Source organism: Spodoptera frugiperda, chromosome 1, assembly GCF_023101765.2.
Source record: "Spodoptera frugiperda isolate SF20-4 chromosome 1, AGI-APGP_CSIRO_Sfru_2.0, whole genome shotgun sequence".
Classification (NCBI taxonomy): Eukaryota; Metazoa; Arthropoda; class Insecta; order Lepidoptera; family Noctuidae; genus Spodoptera; species Spodoptera frugiperda.
The window spans coordinates 3,631,200-3,652,660 of record NC_064212.1 but is presented as its reverse complement, the minus strand read 5'-3'; the positions used below and the strand labels follow the sequence as shown (position 1 = coordinate 3,652,660).

Below are 21,461 nucleotides of genomic sequence, written 5' to 3'. Positions count from 1 at the left end.
GGCAGTACGAAATTTGCTAATTATTAAAATAAGAAGTGAATATATAAAGGGATGAATAATAATAATTGAATAAAACCATTGAATTCAAATTTTTGATCAATTTAATATTTTTAGTAACAACTAATCAATATTTTAATTATAAATAGATACTGCTAATGTACAACCAATATTATAATAAATTGTGTCAACCCCCAAAAAGCGGTCACTGGACGAAATATATTCCAAAAGGTACATTTATTATTATACAAACAATAAGAATTGAGATTCAGATAAGTTCAGCTGATTTCAGATGTATTTTTACCTAATATTAACAATTTAAAATGCTACATTCACATAAATAACTTAAAATTATTAATTGTATTAAGACAATATTTACATGCGTAAAAAAATGTTTTTACAATGACATTAATTCGATTAAGCTGAATTATTAATTTTGTTAAAAACTGCTACAACTGTCAGGTTTAAAAAATGTTAAAAAAAAGAATGGCACCAAATCGATTTTTGAAATTCATGACGGTTTTTTTTTAAATTACATTAAAATACTTTTTTTTATCACAATAGCTATAATGCTAAAATTCAATACAATGGCTTTGAAAAATCCAGTCATGGATATTATATCTAGGAAAATTATAAAAAAAATACTTCAGTCTTTTAAATCCGATGCGGTATCAGTTCCTCAGACTCTGTCATTGAATTTCGAAACATTTTTTAAAAAGTTACCTATGTACAGAGATCCGATTTATTAAGCGTTTTTTTTTTTAAATATAGATAACAGTACATCGATAAGTACTCAAATACCTGTTTTAAATAATACCGATTGTTTTAACATCGGATTTTTTACTAAAACTAACACGTTATTTTACTTTAAAACTTTTAAATAATTTTAAAGTAAAATAAAATAAATTAAAACATGTTTTAATAAATATTTTTTTATAAAAAACATACTTGACGAGTTAGTATGCTTAGTGCATTATTATACACAATTTAAGCTCAGTAGGATTAGACTACCTATATATACGTACTTACTGGCTATACTATGTATATATCACATATGAAATATCATTCAAGTTGATATAATTACTTGCATGATCAATAAAGCTTCCTCATTAATTGGCAAACTACCGAATTTGGAATGTCAAACTATTTGTCATCGAAAGGGAAAAGCAGATTTATGTCAATAGTGTCAAAGTTGATTCTAGAAAGAACCGGAGTTAGTGAGTTAGTCCAAAAAAAGTTATGAGTTAATTATGAGGTTTTGAATGGAAACTCGCCAAGTGAATAGTTCGCTATACAATCCTGTCTAAACAAACACAATTATGTTTAAGAAAACGTTAACAGTTAACGTTGCTATTGTTAGCACATGCATTTACACTAAGGGCGGATGAAGAGACGAGCATAATTATGTATAAATGTAACGAGTCAGCCTGGTTCGCGTGCAACACTATCTGCATGTATCGGACGCAACACGCATACAATATTATACGTATAATACTGATTATTTAATTCGTTTAATATTTAATTAAAATTCTCCGGAGCGTTTATCTCGTAATGTGGGACACTTTTACGACGGCGCTACTTACTGACTGATAAGCCCAACGCTACCTCCGCCGCTGAACACCCAAGAAGACACTTTATGCAAATGCCATTAAGCCACAAATTCCATTAGCCGGTTTAATTATAATATGAAATTATAATTACAAGATAATTTCGCTGTTGAATCTCAAAACAGTTATGCGAGCATGCACCCAACGCGGACGTCCATAAAATAGAAAGTATTTGTAAAACTCAAATGATTATTGCCGCTGTTTTAATAATTGCAAATAACTTCTCTGAAAAACTTGAATATTAACTTTGGAATGATATTAAGTAATATCATATAAAGTCTCGTGCGAAATATCAGTTCGCGTACGCGTCTCCTTGGGATGCCCAGTCGAGTATGTACGATACCTACGAATAAATAAATTACACAGCTGACCGCGTAAGGAAACCAATAAGTCCAATTTAGAATAAATACAAAATGAGCCGATGATAGAAATGAATCGTCTGTAAACTGGTCTCATTAATTTCCGAACGACAGTGTCCAAAAAAATAAAGTTACTAGATCACATGTTCGCACTTAATAGTCAAATAAATTAACCGAACGAGTAGCTTACTTTAATTTTACGCCGGATCAATTATCATGTATAAAAGAAGAAATAAACAGTGATAGAGAAACTATTTACATAAGTCAACATGATATACGATTTCGACGACTTGGATAGATGAAAAAGTGAAGTGATTATATACAAGGTCCGTTATCTGCCTCCGAATGAGAAAACAGGTCCACTCTCGAGTCTGAGTCACAATCACATGTGTTCCGCACTAAAGTTTCTCTCATTGATCACTTCGTCATCAGCGTCCGCGAGTCTATAAACACGTGTGCACCACTTTTTCCGTTGGACAGAGCTTGCACTTGACTTCACAGCACCAGTGGAAGGTGCAGTTACACCGCTCCACCACGTACATGGTCTGCGTCCGGTACCCTCGGCCGCAGCACATGAGGTCGCAGCCGTCCACTCCGATGCTCGTGTCGTTGCAGGCACGCCCGTGTGTACCGGGGATGCCTAGTCTTGGGTTCTTTTCACAGAAACCAGGCGATGATTCTAAGTAAACCAAGTCTTTAGCTCCTGGCGACTTATGGTCTGGATTGTGAGGCCGCAGTTGGAAGCGATATCTGTCTCTCCGTGGCACCCTGTGCGGCGCCGCATCATTCCGCTGCGATGGTGACTCCAGGTCAGTGTTAGGCATCATGACCCGCGATGCGCCGTCGAAGCGGTCCTTCAGCGAATCGCCCACAGAGCGAAAGCTGGGCAGCCTCATCCAGCAAGTCTTGACGGTGCACGAGCCAGACATGCCATGACATTTGCATTCCTGTCGCATCTCCGTTTGCACATGCTGCGAACAAAACAACACAATTAATATCTCGTACGTTAATTTATTCTATCATGGGGAGGTCTATAATGATGTCCAAATATCTTTAAATTCCACCGATAAGCTTCGATACAGTGTGATCGATGATCTTTTAAGCATACTCCATCGATCGCATCTCACGATCGAGCAAATTGTTACAAATCGTGAAGAGGTGGGCCGGTCGTCACCGCGCGTGGACCGATCATAAATCATACTCTAGGGACATTCATCATTCTTAGAAGGTAGATAAATGACGCGAGGATGGGAGACAGTAAATATTTTCCTATCTCGGAGCGCAGGCGCTTCGTAGAACGTGGACGACGGTATTTATTCATTGACATGTAGATGGCCGCGTATGTTATACAGTCTAGTGTCCAAATATGTGTTAAACAATCGATGGAATGCTGTGAATATTCATCAGCTGGACACCCAGTGCGTCTGTCGTGACAGGAATTAAGCGCTTCGGTTAATGACGCGTCTGGGTGGCTCGGGGCGCCTGACGTCCCTTTTTGATGAATTTTGGGCAGGAGCGGACAGTGGATATGCAAATGTGGGTGTGTGGTGGGAGGGAGATGCGCGAGCGCAACGAATGAGTGCTGGTTGCGCAGTCGTCGCGCGCTGGGCCGCGCCGCCCGACGCATAATTAATATTACACAACGCGACATGTCAAGTGGCTGGCGATCGATCGCCATCCATAATGGTAATGTAAACACGGCGCGATGACAATGGCCGTCATTGGCGATAATGATTGTTTTATGGATGTTTATAAGGTGCTACCGTCGAGTGGCGATTGGATAAGTATATTGACAGGAGTGTTCGACACTTACCGCTCGTCCAGCCTCGTTGTTGTGTAGGTTCATTTTTTCTCTCAGGGTTTTGCCTCTTTCACCAGTGTCGACAAACTCGCGGCTGAATCTGAAGCCGAAGCCGATGTTGTCGCTGCAGCCGCCCCACTTCCACACTCGCACATTGGCGGCGGCAGCGGCGCGGGTTCGATGCGGTACGCGGTCGATATGTGAATAATCACACGTGCACGATTCTATGGAACCTTCTGCGCACGCGCGTGCCACCGCATGCGTCACTCCCGCGCTAGTGATCGCGTAGATGAACGCTGTTTCGCGGCAACCTGGTGACAATAGAAATGTTGTTTCATTAATTTATGCTAATGTATGAAGAAAGGAAAAGTGGTCGTGCGAGCTACTTAAAATTGTTGAAATATCTTAGAAGCTATAATAGATTTGGGACGTAGAAAATTAGGTGGCTATCTAGATAATCGTTTTGATTAAATCTGCTGATTAAAAAAGCACGTGTAGGTATACCTACGTTATTAACTTGGCAGTTACACATATTTCACTTTGGCATGTTTGGTATTCGTATAATTAATTCATCCCAACTGCGGAGGGGTCCATATTTTAATCAAATTTTATTATTGCTCCGGGTATGGGGATAAAAAATCTCGACGTTTTAAAATATTTTAGGTATTATAATTTAAACACGCAAAACATTTGGGCTCATCAAGCAACTGCAATCCGAGGGATTGAATTGGCTTTGCTCTTTTTAATCGTATCATTTTATTGACATTCTTAATTTGTTGACAGTATCAAAATCCTTTTCGAGAGCAATGGGCACATTAGTTTTTTAATTTCCTTCGTAAAATTCTATCTCATGTTTCGACCTGTCCGCGCGATTTTATTCTTCGTAATATATGTGCGAGGGTCTGACGATATTAATTCTAAATGATACATTCTTTAATGGGGCGAGAGGGGTAATCAAAGTAAACTGAATATAAAGTATAATTACTGTGTTTGGAGTTATCAAGTGAGGTTATAATCGTTTAAAGCAACAAGATCATTAAGTTTATATTCACACAATAAAGACTTGAGCAATGATTGCATCGCGTTCATTCATCCCGAACGGACGAATACATAAATCGATGCTTGCATCCCGTATCGAATACTATAAATAATTAATGGCCCGGCATTAGAATCAAATACTCATAAAATACAATTAAAAGAGAGAGAGGTATATCTCTGAGATTGAAAATAAAAGAACTACCTCTTACCTACCCGAGAGATTATAAATTTGATCATTACAAGTGGTACGGCGCGCGCATCGAATTCTCTCTCTTAATATCGATTTAATGGCCCTTGTACTTTTAACGATTAATACCATACCGAGCCTTTGTCTACGCGAGCTCGGCTCCACAATGAGACGATATTATTAACCGCACCGGGACCTCTGTGACGTAACCCGTTCACCATACGACATAATTAAAATATCGATTATAAGTTTTAATGATTTATAACAACCAGAACGTGATTTCGGAGGACGATCATGCCTTGGCCGTCATATTCTGACTTTACATCGTAGACATTGTAATTTTACGGCATAATGCGGATTAATACGGCCATTGTTGAGCCCTCATTAAACGCTCGCCCTGAATGCATCCAAGGTTATGACGGAATTCCTCAAAAGCTATTAAGGGCTGATCTTGATCGCTAAATGCCTGAATGAAAATAAAACTGACAATTAACGCCGTTCTAACACAAGTGTAATCGCGTGTCACCTCGCCGGCTAATGCCATTCATTTAGTAATATAGTGAGGCTCGCGCGCTCCTTTGGTGGGCTTCCGGCCACCGACGCACCACTATAAAATCCCTTCGGAAAAAACTCGCCGACCCCGTATGGATGTAAAAATAATAAGGAACGCGTATTTGTTGTTATTTATAATAATAATATGTGGAACGGGCCCGGAGCAGGCCGCGCCATCTTTATTAAGGACTCAATAAGCAAATGAAATCATTTTTTTATTGAGTTGTCATCGTGCACCGATATAAATTACGGTGCGCACACACTGCCGCGGACCGCTCTCGGATTCGCTTTTTGTGCTTCCCTTTGGGATGTTATACAAAAGTATTTTATTCAGCAATTACTTGAGACGTTCGACCGGGAATTTTAATGTCAATTTCGCCATCATTCAATGCTCGGACGAAATTAATTCAAGGTAGGGATACGTACATACGAGCGGTCGCGGACTCGTGCATTTATCTTCTGTAATGACTTGGAAACGTTCGCTCGTATTAACTATAACGTATAGGTGAGGCCAATTAAATATGGCACACGTAAATAATGCTCGTGGAATTATAGCTTTCGGCTAATCGAGTTTAACATTTAGATGTGATGTGCTATGTGTACTAGGGCTGGGCTGCGGATGGAGACGGTTCGCGAGGTTAATGCTTGAGTTTTATGGTTGGGTTATAAAGTGGAGGCTTCACGGATATCTGTTTTAGTGCGTTACGAGTGAGCGAAGTTGGAGGTCGTGCGGCGGGGTGCCACCGGGCGGCGGCGGGCAGGTGCTCGCACCACGTGCTGCGAACACGTCTTCATAACCCGTAGATAAATGTCGCCACATCTGGCCACCACAGATGTGAATCACTGCCCGCTGTGATTTTAACATCGCTACTTTTACTTTATCTCCGACATGATCTAACGGTACGCGGCTACCCGACCAATTAGATACATAAACGACAACTGGAAATAATTTTTAATTGGTCTGTGAGAATTTAAGGCTCGTCTATTGATGATTCACGGCCGTACCTCGACCTCTTTGACATCGGACAGTAGTGATGCTTTGTTCTGCATTAAACACAAGTACCCATTTATAACTATAAATAAATTGTTTCAATATTTCATCGTGGTGTGTGCGACGACCAACAAAGCCGATTGTCGCGTTTTGCGAATAAATCGCGACGTAGAAAAATTATGACAGATGTAAAAAGGCTTCGGCCGCGTGTGCGTATTAGTCACGGTATTAATATAATGTGAATTCCCGACACGAGCCTAATTAAACGGCCAAACAACGCTAATCCGAGCCGGACGCTGCAACTTCTACAAATAGCCATCCGTTACTGGCCCTGCTCTGGTACAGGCCCACGCAATAAAATATTCATAATTAAGGTGCGCTATTATTTTATTGAGGCAATTTCGCCCCATCAAATTGCAGTCAAATAAGAACAAACATGAGTAATGTGGATCTATAAAAGTAAATTATTATTATAACTGATAATAAAGTGCTGTCTGTGGATTATCTGTGCAGATAATAAATGGTCCCGTGGTGGGTTTACAGCGCGAGCACCAAGCGATAATTCCGTCTCGACGGATTGCCAGTTAAGGCGAGGCGTTGAGAATTTATAAAAGTCAAAAACTCGTAAATCCGAGTGCGAGTCCGCCGCATCGCACTGTTAAAATAAAACTTAATCACTGTTGACATTTGACGAACACCTGGCCCCGCGGCCACTGCCATTAAATAATTCAAAATTAATGTACTAATTAAATATGTTCCTGTCCGCATTGAGTCATCACGCCGGGGTGTTTCCATAAGATTAATTTGAAAGATTGACTTATAAAGGTTTCGCGTCGCGCCTCTCCAGCCTTATTTATGACGACTTGCATTATTCAAATTTGATGAGACGTAATTACTCAAAACATCCATAAATCACTCGGTTTTATAATACGGTGTTTGGCCGGTTTAGAAATCGTTCCGGCTCGCACTGCTTTATCGGACTACGATGAAGTCATTGATGTCGTGTTATTTGTATCTAAACATGTCTTTTACGAGAATATAATGATATTTTATCTACTGAATAATGAATGCGAGACTTTATAAAAGAGGATATTCTTCCGTTAATGAAATAAGAATGGCATTTGATGCGTACTGGGAGACGAATAGAAGCAAAGAAGGCAATTTCGCCGTAAAGGCACTTGGAAGATGGGGCAATAAAAAGCAATAATTCATTTTCGTTATGCCATGTATGGGTGATAATTTCACATTGAGTCCGCGTCCCGAGACTCCGGTGCGACAATTCAAAATTACGTCGGTCGTATATCACTCATTGTGAGTGGCACAAAGCGCTGCCAGCTACCACTAGCTACCAGCGCACAGCGCAGCATCGCAACACCCATTCACACAATGGACAATGACATTTGTTTTCAAACTAAGAAAAAAGTACCGAAAATAATTTCGTTTTAAGTGAGCTGTCCATAAACAATAAAAGATCGGAGTTCGAGACTGGGAATCCGTCGATAAATATGATCTCGGCCGGCTCCGTCTGTCGCCGACGACTCAGCTCCTTAATCGCCTCATTTCAGTTTCACAAAACGCGCGTTATCTCGAAAACAATTCAAACGCCACAAAACCCAAAACGCTTATCTAATTGAGCATTAAATATTTCGTCGAGGGCATTTTATATCGGCTTTATTTTCGATGTCGATCGTTTTATACGTTTTATCCACCCACGACGTCGGAACCTCGGGTGCGCGTACGATAAACACCAAAACAGGAAATATTTGAAAAAAGGTCGGGTTTTATTGGCCGAGTTACCTGCCATTAGGAGCTGCGTTAGGTGTAAACGTGGCTTCCGTGGGGCTTGTACGAGTGCAGTGGAATCGCTAAACTACACCGCAGGGGGCTCGCCGCGGGACCTCGGACCATATATTTTCTATTCTCGGCTCGACAATGACGCGACGAATAAAGGTCTCACTATTGTGTCGTTGTCATCATTTGTGTTAATACTATCCTTGAGGTTTACACCACAATGAGATGAAGTTGTCGCGTCCGAGTGTCAATGGTGTGACAACGTGTAAATTAGTAATTACAGGTGTCGCATCCAGGGGGTCTTTGTGTGCCCTGCTCGTGATGATGAGGGGACCAGGCTCTCCGTTAGCGATTGATGAGTTTCGGGTATTACATTTGCGAGTTTACGTTTTTTGTTTATTGAGTAGCGTTGTGACGGGCTCCCGCGGGGTCGACTCAGTTTTTATGCTTCTTAAATGAACGTAATTGCAATGTATTAAGTTTTTTTATCGAGTGTATTTGCGTCGGTCTGTAATACCGGCGAGCGGCCGCCTCGCATGCCCTTAATAAAGTAATATGCTCTAAATGCACACGCATATAACATAAATTTTGTAATTGACTTGGTCTTTTTATCATGTGGAATGATTACGATGGTGGTCCGCAGCCCGTGCTATATCTGGTTTTTAATTTAGAAAAATGGTACTTTGCTTTTATAGTTTGTATGCTCTCGTACAATATCAATATTTATTTTTTTCTCTAGGCGTTTAGTTTTATGGCTGTCGATGGTAAATACGTGGCTGTGTGCGTAAGAACTATATATCATTCGGATGCGAGCACTAGAATTAAATGATTTAATGTTTTAAATTTATATGGGTGGCTTTATGTCCAGCTGAATTATTAACGGTTATTCATTGTGGTGTAAGCTGACTGGTAAGTGATGTTGTCTAGAGGTTTGTTGGAAGAATTTTCAATGACTTTCGTGTGTAGGAGTGTTGACATTTAAATACCTTAATCGCCAATGAAAACATGAATAACTTTAATTGGTTTTAGAATATAAATAGTTTATTATAAGTCTCTGGTATCGTATTATATTGGGCACATCGCCTTAGGCTATACGACCCGAGCTGACTTTTTTCTTTATGATGAACATTAGCGTTGTGTAAACATGTACCTAATTGCGATTTGTTACCAATTCTGTTTTCATGAATATTTTATAAGCTTAATGGTTTATGACATCTCGTTTTTAATGAGAAAATGTCGTTTGTATCAACAATACATTTGTTATGTTAGTTTTGATCGCTGTTTCTAAATAAATTTATGGCATTGCAAAACGAATTACAAAGGAGTCAACGATCTTTTTAACACTTACGAAGTTCAATCAAAATGTGATAAGCAGTTTCGTATGTTACTAAGACAGGCAGACAGACATCAAAACACAAAGAGTGTTCCACAAAAAGTTTGACCTTTCATTCAGCCTTGTTCTTGATTGAATTGAATTAATTAGTACAATCCCATTAATTATGTTATTAATTGTTCATTTATATTAAGCTACTATTGTTATTCTACCTTTAACTAAATCGAATTTAATTGATTTTTTGACCTTCGTAAAGTTATTTTCGTGTGAACTTTTTGTGCTAATAATGTCATTTATCAAATGTGAATTAGTTGTACATGATTTGATATTTAAGATATTTTGATATTTAGTTAAATTGACGTCGTTTTATTTGATTTTGAGTATCGACTTTTTATCAACGAATTGATCATTTACATTTTGAATTAAGTATGTCCCATGTACAAAAAGTTACCAAGATCCTAATGCCTAAGGCATATCCTAGAAGTGTGTTATTAATGTCTCAAAATATATAAAACGACTTAAGAATCTAAAGGGCCTTATTATCAACTTAAAAGAGACATAGAAACTGTTTGTTTGTGTAAGTAATTAACGTGTTGGAAGTGAGGGTCAATAACCGAAGCAGAACGCTCGATATATTGCGTTCGATCCAAATGAGATCGAATTAGCTCAAGATACGGCAGCCATAGCTCTTAATTTCCATGATAACCCCCTAATGCTCGCCCTGAACCCGAATACCGAAAAAGCTTTTTCGCTTTATTGACGGAACACATTTTTGTTAATTCAGTTTTATTTTTAATAACTGTGTCATCCGCATATGATGCTCTGGTATTTTTGTACATTTGCATCTTTCATTTTAAATTTATCGTAATCGAATAATGATAGTAATTTAAACAGTTTAAAGTTTTGTTTCTTCTCAAGGAAGTGAAATTGTGCCAGATACTTTTGTGTTGTTTATGTACAAAGTAAATTTCGATATTATTCTAATACTAACATATGAATGATTGTTTATCTTTTACATTTCCAGATTTCGCTACTAAACATAGACATCCGCTCCCGACTACGAAAAAATGCCAAACTTTTTTCTTTGCAAGCAGATAACATGTTTATATTATTGAAACTAAAAAGATTTGTTGCAAAAAAGTTTATTAAAAAGAATGCAAACGACAGTGAATCACAAAGCTGACTTTTTTTGCTATTATAGCGAATAATTCTTGTTGTACCGAACAGATGTTCACAGGCTCATAATAAGGCGTATCGCGTACAAAGCATCGAAATCGGACACCGGAGATAGGGCAGCCCCGATCTGACAACAAAATTACATCGTACCGTTCCCAAACTTGCTCGCCAAACAATTTTAAACCTTAAACACTCCCAACAAAGACCCCACAAATTTAACACGACCAGAAAACTCAATAACGCATTGCGTTTTAAAACATTTTAATTTCGAAGTGTACCTTTATAAATGTAGGTTATTATTTTAAATTGAAAACTAAGTCTTTATACTGTTAAATAAATTTAAAACGATGTATAAAGTAAAGCTTCTAAAAGGGATTACTCCCAGTAATGTCCCTCGCGTATTCAATACGGTTTTGTAACCAGTATTGTGGAGCTAATGGGTATCTATTTGCTGATTTATATCTATTGATAATAATCTACATCCATTCAAATCAACTAAATGGAATCGACGCTCGCGCAATAGGCGACTGGTGTTTATGGAGTATAAAAACATGTTTTTTTCAACGTACTATAGAATAATCGATGCGGAATCAAAGACGGATTATGATCTCATTCATAAAAAAGTGAAATTTCATTTTAAATCATCATAAAACGGATTTCGAAAGACGATAAATAAAAAAATGGACGTAAAAAATAATTATCGACAAACGGGAACTGAAACGTCACTCGGGCTCGTGTAATTGATCCAAGATGTTTTATCTTGATGAGTCTCTTATATGTGCCCCCGCCTCGCTACCCTCCCGGTGAATACAGATAAAATCTTTTAAAAGGGTTGCCAACTAAAGATATCACTTAATTTGTAGCCTCTCTTTGTAACTGGAATTGGGGATTTATTCAAAACATCCTTTTTGTACCCCGTTGTACTCTTTGCAGGGTTAAAATGTAAAAAGTATAAGTACGACGAGAGGTTTTCAATTCGACTCTTTTAAAGATTAGTCTTTTAAACATCTCAATGCTCTGTAATCTGTTTCCTCAGTATTTTAGAAGGGTATTTAGGGCTTATCTTCTTAACTTCTTTTTAATGTTTTGTCCTTTTTGTTTTGCGATATCAAAATTGAGACAAATGAATGACGCGTGTGCTAAAAAACGTTTTTGCGTTTATGTTCGGTTTTTGTTTGCGAAGGGGACAATAAAATCGTGATTGTAGTATTAACTCGTCAACCTTTGTCAGTTGTTTGGGTTTAATGTGTGTTGTAGCAGCTTACCTCTGTCCACGATTTTGCCGAACAAGTTCTTCCCTCTGAGGAAGTTTCTTGTGGAGCAGTTCCATCTTCTGTATTTGAACTGGTGTTGGCATTCGGCGACAGCCATGCTGGCACCTTTTGCTACTGCTGCTAAGACTCCAGGGTTCTCCCTGGCGAGCCTTCTCTGTTTCCGCCTGAGTGTGGCGTGAACTGCTGGGTCCATGTATAGAACCCCTGGTGAAATCGGTGATAGATTATTTGGCTCTCCCGCTTTGGCTATACCCCTACAACAAAATAGGATTGGTTACAAAGACATCCGTAAGAATACGTAATGAAGTGGTCACAAAAACAAATCTCATTGTCCAAAAGCGATAAGATTGACTTTTGTCACTGTAAAAGACAATGCCTGGCGTTCGAAAAACTTAATAAAGAAAAAAAAAAAACAAACACAACCCGAACGCCACTTAAGGCAATGGGTGCAACTCGAAATGAAATGCTCATTTGAAAAGGTAAAGACAACAAACAATTGACGACCGAACTGTCAATCCGCAGACGTTTAGATAAATATTTGCGTCGCGCATTAATCCTTGAGGGCCGAGCGGGTAAACACGGGCTGAGAGCGATCGAGATCACGGCCTGTTGACTCGGCCTCGCTTCACGAACATATTCGGCCTACAGTAAAAAAAGGCCTCGGTGCACTCTGGCGCGCGGTGCCTCGCGTTTGGACCGCTGGAAATCGTATTACTTTTCTATTTGCTTTTCTTTGTAGTCGAGTGTTACGTAAATATGAACGTGTTCGTCGGAAATTCTCGTTTCCTTCGAGAATTCATGGAGACGATGAGATGGTTTTAAAATTTTTGTTCTACTTTTTAAAATAATAGACAAAGAGATGAAACGGATATAGGAGTTATAGTTAACGCGGTCGCCGGCGGTCGGTGCGCGGCTATGATGACTCAATTCCCACATAATTTACGTGGGAGCTCCGGTAATAGGTCTGCCGTATTTTGTACATTATATAAACACATTAGCACTTACGATGACCATATTTATCAAAAGGTTAGTCGTCAACACGTCAAATTATTACACTTCGTATTAGCAAGCTAATTTGATTTCATTATAAGACGACCGTCGGTCAAGTTTTATCATCGATAATCTAGTTTTTTATATTATATTTTTATTGAAATAAATAATTATGTATTGACGTAACTATTAACAACCAATAAGATATACCTATTTCATTTGCACATTTGTCAAAACGACACATAATATTTTATATTGCCTATTATAAGACTAGGTAATTTCGCTTTAGTTCTTGTGAAAGGAAAAAACTTAATGGATACAATTATGTAGCAAACATTTATTGGATAAGTAAAAAACCGAATCACGAATTAACATATGACATAAATCAATCTAGTTTATGTCAGTGTGCAGTGATCTTTTAAGAGCATAAATCTGTACGTAGGTGCAGTAAATTGGGTCTGAGTTATACCTATTGACACCCACGAGTGCTTTAAAACAAAAACGAGGGATAAACATATTTGCTTGACCATAATATAGGGTCCTTTGCACTTGTCACGTTGGTAGAAAACCAAACAGTGCTACAAACCAAAGTCCTCGTGGAAAAAATTCTGAATGGCTTTCACGAACAAACGCGATGTGTGCACAGCGATAAAGCCTGTGTGAATGTCAAAATATTGTCTTTTAGAGGCCTGTGTCCCCATGTTTGAGTAATTAAGAGTGTCGTCCTGTGCCGTTTTGTTGTATTATGTCTACAGGAATGTTTTAACCCGTTTTCCGTGATTAGTTTGTACGTTACATGTGTATTACTTTTGTGTTATTGGATTTTAGACGCTGTTTACTTTGAAATTAAGGTAAATAATCGATTAATTTTATCTTTTGTATTTTATAATATAAAGTTTACTTTAAGTATATGAAAATAGGCACACGATGATTGAGATAACAGTTCAAAGATCAACGCCATTCCATATTACCTTAAAACGACTTCCTTGCAATTTGGATTTAGCGACATATGTCTTTAAAATGGAAGATTTCATTCGTCGTACGCGACCTGCATACGAATCAGCCCTTTATTATTTAATTTGTTGGCGACTTGCAAGGCGTCAAAATATCAACGTAAAAAACCAATTTAAGAAGACACTTGTGTAATAAGACTTTATACTTAAGTAAAGTGTCTTGTTACAATGGTTTTCGTTATCAGAGGTATCGTGACGTTGGCACGCGATTTCGAGCGTAATGTAATATGGACTACGAGTGATGAATACGAATTAAGTAAGGTGTGGCGATTTCTTTTTTGCTTGAGGCAGTGTACGGGCATTTTATGTGCTCCAGTTGGGCATTAGTGCCCCGGGGTTCAATCGCTTAAACCACTGGGCACATATTTTAAAACGGCCTAATTAAAAGTACGATATTGATTATTTTGTTCTCTATATACAGTTATTTATTTAATTACCTTTCTCTGATTTATATTTTATTGAAAAATAAAAAGTCATTCTCATTTTTTATGAATGAAATAATTTATTTATTGTTACTAAAATATGGCTTAATTATAATTTGTGATATTTATTTTATAATGAGAACGTTTAACTTATTTTTGCGTGTCTCAAGTGGTTGTTGGTTTATTTTTAAATCTGTCTGCGTTAATAGTGTAGGGTCGAGAGGAATGGAACCGATATACCATCTTCCGGCAGCTGCTAAGAGAATTAAGTGGCCGCTTTATATTTCATATAAACTTGATAAAGTATATTATAGTTTAGTTCTTTTTACACTTTAAAAAACAATTTATTTAAAAAAAGTAACTTTATTAATTGGTGTCTATTAAAATCTTGAATTTTATTACAGTGTCTGCGTTTAGTGATTAATGTTCAAAATAATAAAACTAAAGAGATTTGCTCGACGTTTTTGGATCATTTTTTTCGATTACCGAAATTGTAGAAATAGTTATTTGGTTTAATTAATGCTTTTAAAACTATTAGCTACGTATTTTGATTAACTTGATGAATGAGATTAAAATGAGTTCAATAAAATTTAAACGAACTCATGTTTTACTATTATAAAATAGTACAAAACTTAAAATAACAAATAATACCTATTTATTTTTAAGGGAATTATTTTATTATGAAATAAATCTTATTTTTTTTAAACAAAGTACTATATTAACACAGTTCACGTAACATTTACGACTGTTTTTGTAGAAAGTGGGTAAAAAGTTTCGTTCAAAGAATTCACGCCTCCGACGGCCCGCGTCCGATTGTATCGCAGCCTTTTGATTGCTCTTATACGTGTTTATATGTTAAAATAGAAAGCCTTTTTGTTTTAAAAAGCAGGATAAAAAAATTCTCACACTCACGATAAAAGATAAAAACTAAAAAATTCACTCAAAAGTGAGTTGAAATGAGTGAAGCGATTAATTTATCAGCTCGTCGTCGTACGTGTATGAATTAATATAGGACATATTTCATATGGATGTAATATTAACATAATAATTGTAATTGATAAATATTAATGGATGTTATTAATTATTTAGATATGACAATAAATTAATATTTATTTATGAATGATTAACGGATTAATTGAACTAAGATTATTTTATAAATAAAAGGTACAGATATCAGCGGCCGTCGGCGGATGGCCGTTCACATATAGACAATTAGTTATAAGTTTAATTATAAAATACATGATCAATTATTAGGTATGTTTCTTTTTATAAGTAGAATTGTCAATTACCAGGTATTTTTTATTTTCTTTTATAAATATGTATAAGTGAATCTCACTATTCATTTCATTTACTGCTTAGGTATGTCTAGTTGAGACAAAATAATAGCAAAGTTTAACGTTCATGTTTTTTTATCTTAAATTAATTATACAAACATAAACTGTATTTGTACAATGCAATAGCACGAGCCACTGTGTTTGCATAGTTATTAACTAGATAAAAAAAAACCTTACGCTTACAAATAGTATAGAGCAGAACACAATATTTAAAAAACTTTCATTCTTTTTTAACTTTTATAATTCAAATTATAAATATATTGCAATAATTAATTTAAAAATTTATAGCTTTGAAAAAATAATTTATATTTAATTTAACATTTAAACGGGATAGTTATGCATTTATATTTATGCAATAAAATTAATTGAAACATAATTTACAGAATGATTATTAATTTACAGAATGATTATAAATACAACATGGTTACATGACAAGTCTAGTACTTAGTACTAAATAATTTCAAGCTTAATTGGTATAACTTCCTTCAATATCTGTCATAGACTAAACTAAGTTGTTTAAACTTGACAGGTTTAAACTATTTGCTTGTCTGCATAATTTAGGGGAAATCCCAAGTTATATTTACTGTAAATTATATTATATAGACACTGTTTTAGATATAACATTTTTACATCAAGCAGAAAGAAGACTTAGCGTATTCCTTATACGGTATTTTTTAGGTAAAATGTGTTATAAAGTAAGAAGTTCGTAATTCGTTTATTTTTTAAACGACCCATAACTGCCTATACCTTTGTGATTGATTATTTTAATATTGGATAATGTATCAGAGTAATTGTAAACATATTTTTATAAGAGTAACCTATGGCTCATTCCATCTTCTTCGTTCTGAATTTACATTTTGGAACGAGCGTCTAGCTTTACTGACAGATAGATTGACAGACTATTATTTATTTCTTTATTTGTTGATATTTCAAAAGCACCATTTATGGTTTAATTGAAATAAAATGCTTTGATTTTAGATCAGTAAGATCCATTGAATTTTTAAAAACATAATATTGGCTTTTTTGACAAGACACGCATAATGCCGGCGGCGACTCAAATATTGTTCATGAATAGTATTGAATATTTTTTTAAGACAATGTGCAATTGTGGGCATTTGAATTTCTCACATTTTGCTTTACATGGGTTTTTTTTTTCTCACGCCATGATTCTATGGTTATGTTCGTAAACACGAGTGTTAACTGGGAGAGACCTGAAGCCGTCGGGCCCTATTCTTACATCTATAATTATAAATGTCAATTTCTGTATTAAATTATGCATGAATGTCTGGTAACAAGTCGAATTGAGTATATATGACTAGGTACTCAGAGTCTTAGCGATTAATTTCAATATAAAATCGTTACGAAGTAAAAGTTTAAGTAATCATTAAATGTCTCTGACTGTGTTTGTTAGTGTTTAAGTTAAATTGTAATTGTTTCATGTAAAATAATCACAGGCAATTCACTTTTACTTACCGATATATAAAACTATTTGTAAGTAATGCATATTATGTTTCTATTTTACAATTAGTAAAGTACAAATTACATATCATCTTATTACATTAAAACAAGAAAAATGGCATTTAGAAAATCACTAAAATGTACAAAATGGTTAAACATTGAACACATTTATTGGTATCGTAAATAAACGTTTACGTTCCGGCCGGCGCGGATGCGTATGCGCATTTTCAATATCAACATAATTAATGCTGCCTTTGATACATTGCTAATTGGTGCAGTATTTATGTGTTGTTGCTTTATAATGTTTACACAAAATTAATGGCTTCCGACGGCTTTTAAAACAATTTGGAATAAATATTGCAGTTTATTTTTATTATACGTTTATTTATTTAATTAAAATTGTATAAAATAAAATATAAATTTTGTATTGTATATTATTATTTTTTTTTATAAAATTTATTAAAATATTATGCGACGGTATTTATATAGTTGTAGTAAAATTTATTCTTGTATTTTAGCACGTCGCTTTCACACATACAGACATCAATCAATATATTATACTATGTAGGTAAGTAGGCATGTATCATAAGTATAGATTAACTATCTCTAGTCGTAAACTAAGATAAATGACTTAAGAAGTAGGTGTTAAATAATACGACCTTTAAACTTACTTGTAAGATTGACAAATTAAATATAAATACGATGAAAAATAATGTCATCGTCATTTAAACCATAATGTATTGGAAATTTGACTAATATCCATTAATATATTCATTTTTATAAAGAGTTTTGACGCGAATTTATTTTTTAATCGTCATTATCATAATTTTTATTGCGTGATTTTTTCTAATTTACGTCATTGTAAGTAATAAATTTTTTCGTTTGTATTCGAAATGTATTTTTAATAAACTTTATTTATTATTTTCACTTTTTATAACACAATAATTTCCACTAAAATTTAACCAACAATAAATATTTTTAACACTAAAATTATAATTATAATGAAATAATGTGTATTCTATAACATTTATAAGTCTACAGTAAGGGATTAGATGGGACGCATACCAGAAGCTCTGTGATAGTGTATGCAAATAACACTTGATGCTCCTGTCAGTCACCTAGAACTCAACGTGAGATATTTTGTCACCAACAAAATGAAATCTAACAGCTGATGGCAAAAAAGCAGTTTTAACATAATATATTTACTTTAACGCGTGTTACTGTGTCATGCCCATATTCAAGCTATGAGTGGGTTGTCATACGTGCTTCGATTGTCAATGAGCAACTTAAGTATCACATTAGTCACTAGATATTAAACAGACACATACTACGTGAAATGTCATATTTAATCTTTAAAGAGTTCCCACTTCATCACTTATCATTGTACGCAGATTTTATCACGTACTTCTTCAAGTCGAAAGTTTATGTTAGTTGTGTCAGAGAGTCATTAAATTGATTTCGTTTTATGACCGATCCGTTACAAACAGTACAACAAATTGGTTACTCCGTAGTATTAAGTTTTAGTATGCTATTATCGATTTCACACTGCTACGCAAGTTTTATGCCTTGTTTAATACTCTGCTAATTATTTCGAGCCCAATTTACGTTGAACATCTGGTAACTATGTCTACAATGTAGTGTGAGGATCGTGTTATGCGGAAGGCTCACGACAATAACGACAAATTGCTCACACTGTCGTATAGTTTACGACACTACGAGTAATTATCAAATAGTGAGAGATTTTACTCACATTTTTATGATCAAAGATGTTCGTTTGTTAGTTTGTTTAACCTGAATGACTTAAAAGATTGGTGTTAGGTTAAGCACGACTTCTACACTACTTTTAAGATGCGATGTTGTAGCTACACTAGTTAAATGAACTTTCCAACACGGTTAAATGGTTTAATGCTAGAAAATGTCAACAAAGCACTACTTAACATAAGTACTAGGGGGAGTAAATCAAAGATTAAGAACAACTAAAAGCGACACGACTTACCACCACATGCTGCCGCGTCCTCTCCGAGGTTTGTTTGCGGCTTCGCACGTAAAACACAGAACGATCACAAATAACCACAGGCACTTCATTGCGATGGGCGGACCCCGCGATACATGAGCGCGGCGCTTCGAGTCACGTTTACGTCTGGCGGGCTATACAGCCACGGACATCGAGGCGGGGTCGCTGTAAGAATTGGTGGGAGGTATCTACCTGTCACACCGCCCGATTGGTCTCACACTTCTGTTTTTTTTTTTCGCTGTTACAATAAGTAATCTTTGTCGTGTTTAGGTCATTAGGTTACGTGTGATATTTTTGGGTAATTTGCCCGTATTTTGGTAAATTTGTCCTTTGATCAGTAACTATGATAGTCGATGGCAATTTTTTTTTTTTGTAACATTTTCGAATAAAATCCGTCGCTTTATTTATAAAAGTATTATTTCCGAAACACTTGATTCGTTCTATTAATTTTTGTAAATTAACTAATATTCTTGCTATTAAACTGCCGGCTGCACTTATAGTAATTTTTTACCATCAATGCGATTAACAATCAATTTCACTAAGGAATTTCTTAAACGCACAACTTGCAACACTTACCAGCCAGACAAATATAATCCTTATTAACTTTACAATAAGGATTACTAAATAAATATTAGATTCACAGGTAACAACGTTATGATTGAACTGTACGCAACTTTGTAACATCAGTTATCATTAAATTAACTCTTGCGCGTATTTCTGCGAACAAGTTAGTACTTACAAAGGTGCCTAAGTACTATATTTTTAAATAATAGACAATGTAATAATACCATGAACACTAAATAAGTAGACAATAGACCCTGTAGATATATGGTTCACAATTAGTACTTTGTAAGTAATATGCAGTTAGTTGAGATTCAAAACAGAGGTTCATTGCATCTTTGATCCATGTTTCTTCTTGTAATTCACTTTATGAGTTACAGTATCTAGTTAATTATCTATTAGATAAATACTGACTTTATTATAACAAAATGTTGATTTCAAATGATAATATACCAACACCTATAATATTAAATAAAAACAATATAAAACACTTGAAAAAATAATAAAACCTCATTTCACTTCACACTTGTCGATGCGCGTGAGTCAGCGTTTTGCACGCCGTGGTGGGAGGGGCGGAGGCGACGCGACAACCAATCAGCGCACAGCACTGGTGCGCCCGCGCATTTAGACCGCGACCACGTGCGGCTCAAGCCGTGCGCCCACGCGCTTCATGCGAGGCACTCGATTTTTTGAAAACCTTTTCAGAAAAAGTCATGCGTTGGATTTTGCTATGAATTTATAAGGAAATATGTTATTTATTGTTAATATTACCCAAATTGATATTTCTATCACCATAAATGCCAAATGAAACTTAATATATAATATAAATAAAATTAAGTATTTATATGAAATCTATATATAACTATCTTTAAAATATAAAAGCTATGAAGAAAATAACTATAACTTAATAAAAAAACACACACACATTGTAACACAAGTACTTACAAGTTGTAACTTGTCGAATGGCGTAAAATAAAATGACCTTGTACAAAACGGTCTAACGAGTTAAATATTAATATTTCAATTAAAATAACAATTAAGAGTAAATAAGTTATACTACAAACTCTAGTAAAATATTAAATATCAATAATTAATATTAATAATTTAAAACTTTCGTAGCATCATCGTAGCGCTAACGTAGTCTTATTTAACATATCATTATTCTATAACTATTTACATCGTTATTAGAACAACTAGTATTACATTATTTCAAAATAAAGTGTATGTAACCTCAAATTATGTATTTTAATGAGAAAAGCCTTAGGCAACATTACGTATGAAAGCATTTTGCTTGCTACGGATCCACGCATCAACAGCGCCCTTATAAAGACATCAACGCGGGCGGTCTACAGAATGCAAACAATTTTACTTACCGTATTTATAGTCCGAATAAATAATTATTATATTTGCATTAAACAGTGTGTAAAATTAATTTAATTCTCTAAATTGTGAATTAATACTGTATACTAAAAGTAATTTTGAAGGACTTGTTATAATGTCATAGATAAAACTAATAAAATCTGCCGTGTATTCATATTATTGTAATTATACATTACCTATATT

At 35.4% G+C, this 21,461-nt stretch overlaps 1 protein-coding gene across 1 annotated transcript; it reads right to left on the bottom strand.

The window, feature by feature from the left end:
* Nucleotides 1-83: 83 nt before the first annotated feature.
* On the bottom strand, nucleotides 84-19,483 carry LOC118273642 (protein Wnt-1). Its single transcript, XM_035590721.2, has 4 exons — nucleotides 19,320-19,483; nucleotides 12,098-12,360; nucleotides 3,777-4,075; nucleotides 84-2,934 (listed from the first exon to the last, which is right to left on the bottom strand). Exons 1-4 carry the CDS (start codon nucleotides 19,406-19,408, stop codon nucleotides 2,407-2,409), a joined length of 1,179 nt encoding a protein of 392 aa, XP_035446614.1. The 5' UTR covers nucleotides 19,409-19,483; the 3' UTR covers nucleotides 84-2,406.
* Between the last annotated feature and the right edge of the window lie 1,978 nt (nucleotides 19,484-21,461).

What these genes read in the sequence shown, in the direction of transcription:
- LOC118273642 (XM_035590721.2), bottom strand. Translation starts at nt 19,408, where the DNA reads ATGAAGTGCCTGTGGTTATTTGTGATCGTTCTGTGTTTTACGTGCGAA. An exon ending in GGACGCGGCAGCATGTGGTG is followed by an intron (nt 12,361 to 19,319) that starts GTAAGTCGTGTC and finishes ATTTTGTTGTAG; the next exon opens with GGGTATAGCCAAAGCGGGAG. An exon ending in ACAACGAGGCTGGACGAGCG is followed by an intron (nt 2,935 to 3,776) that starts GTAAGTGTCGAA and finishes TTTTGTTCGCAG; the next exon opens with CATGTGCAAACGGAGATGCG.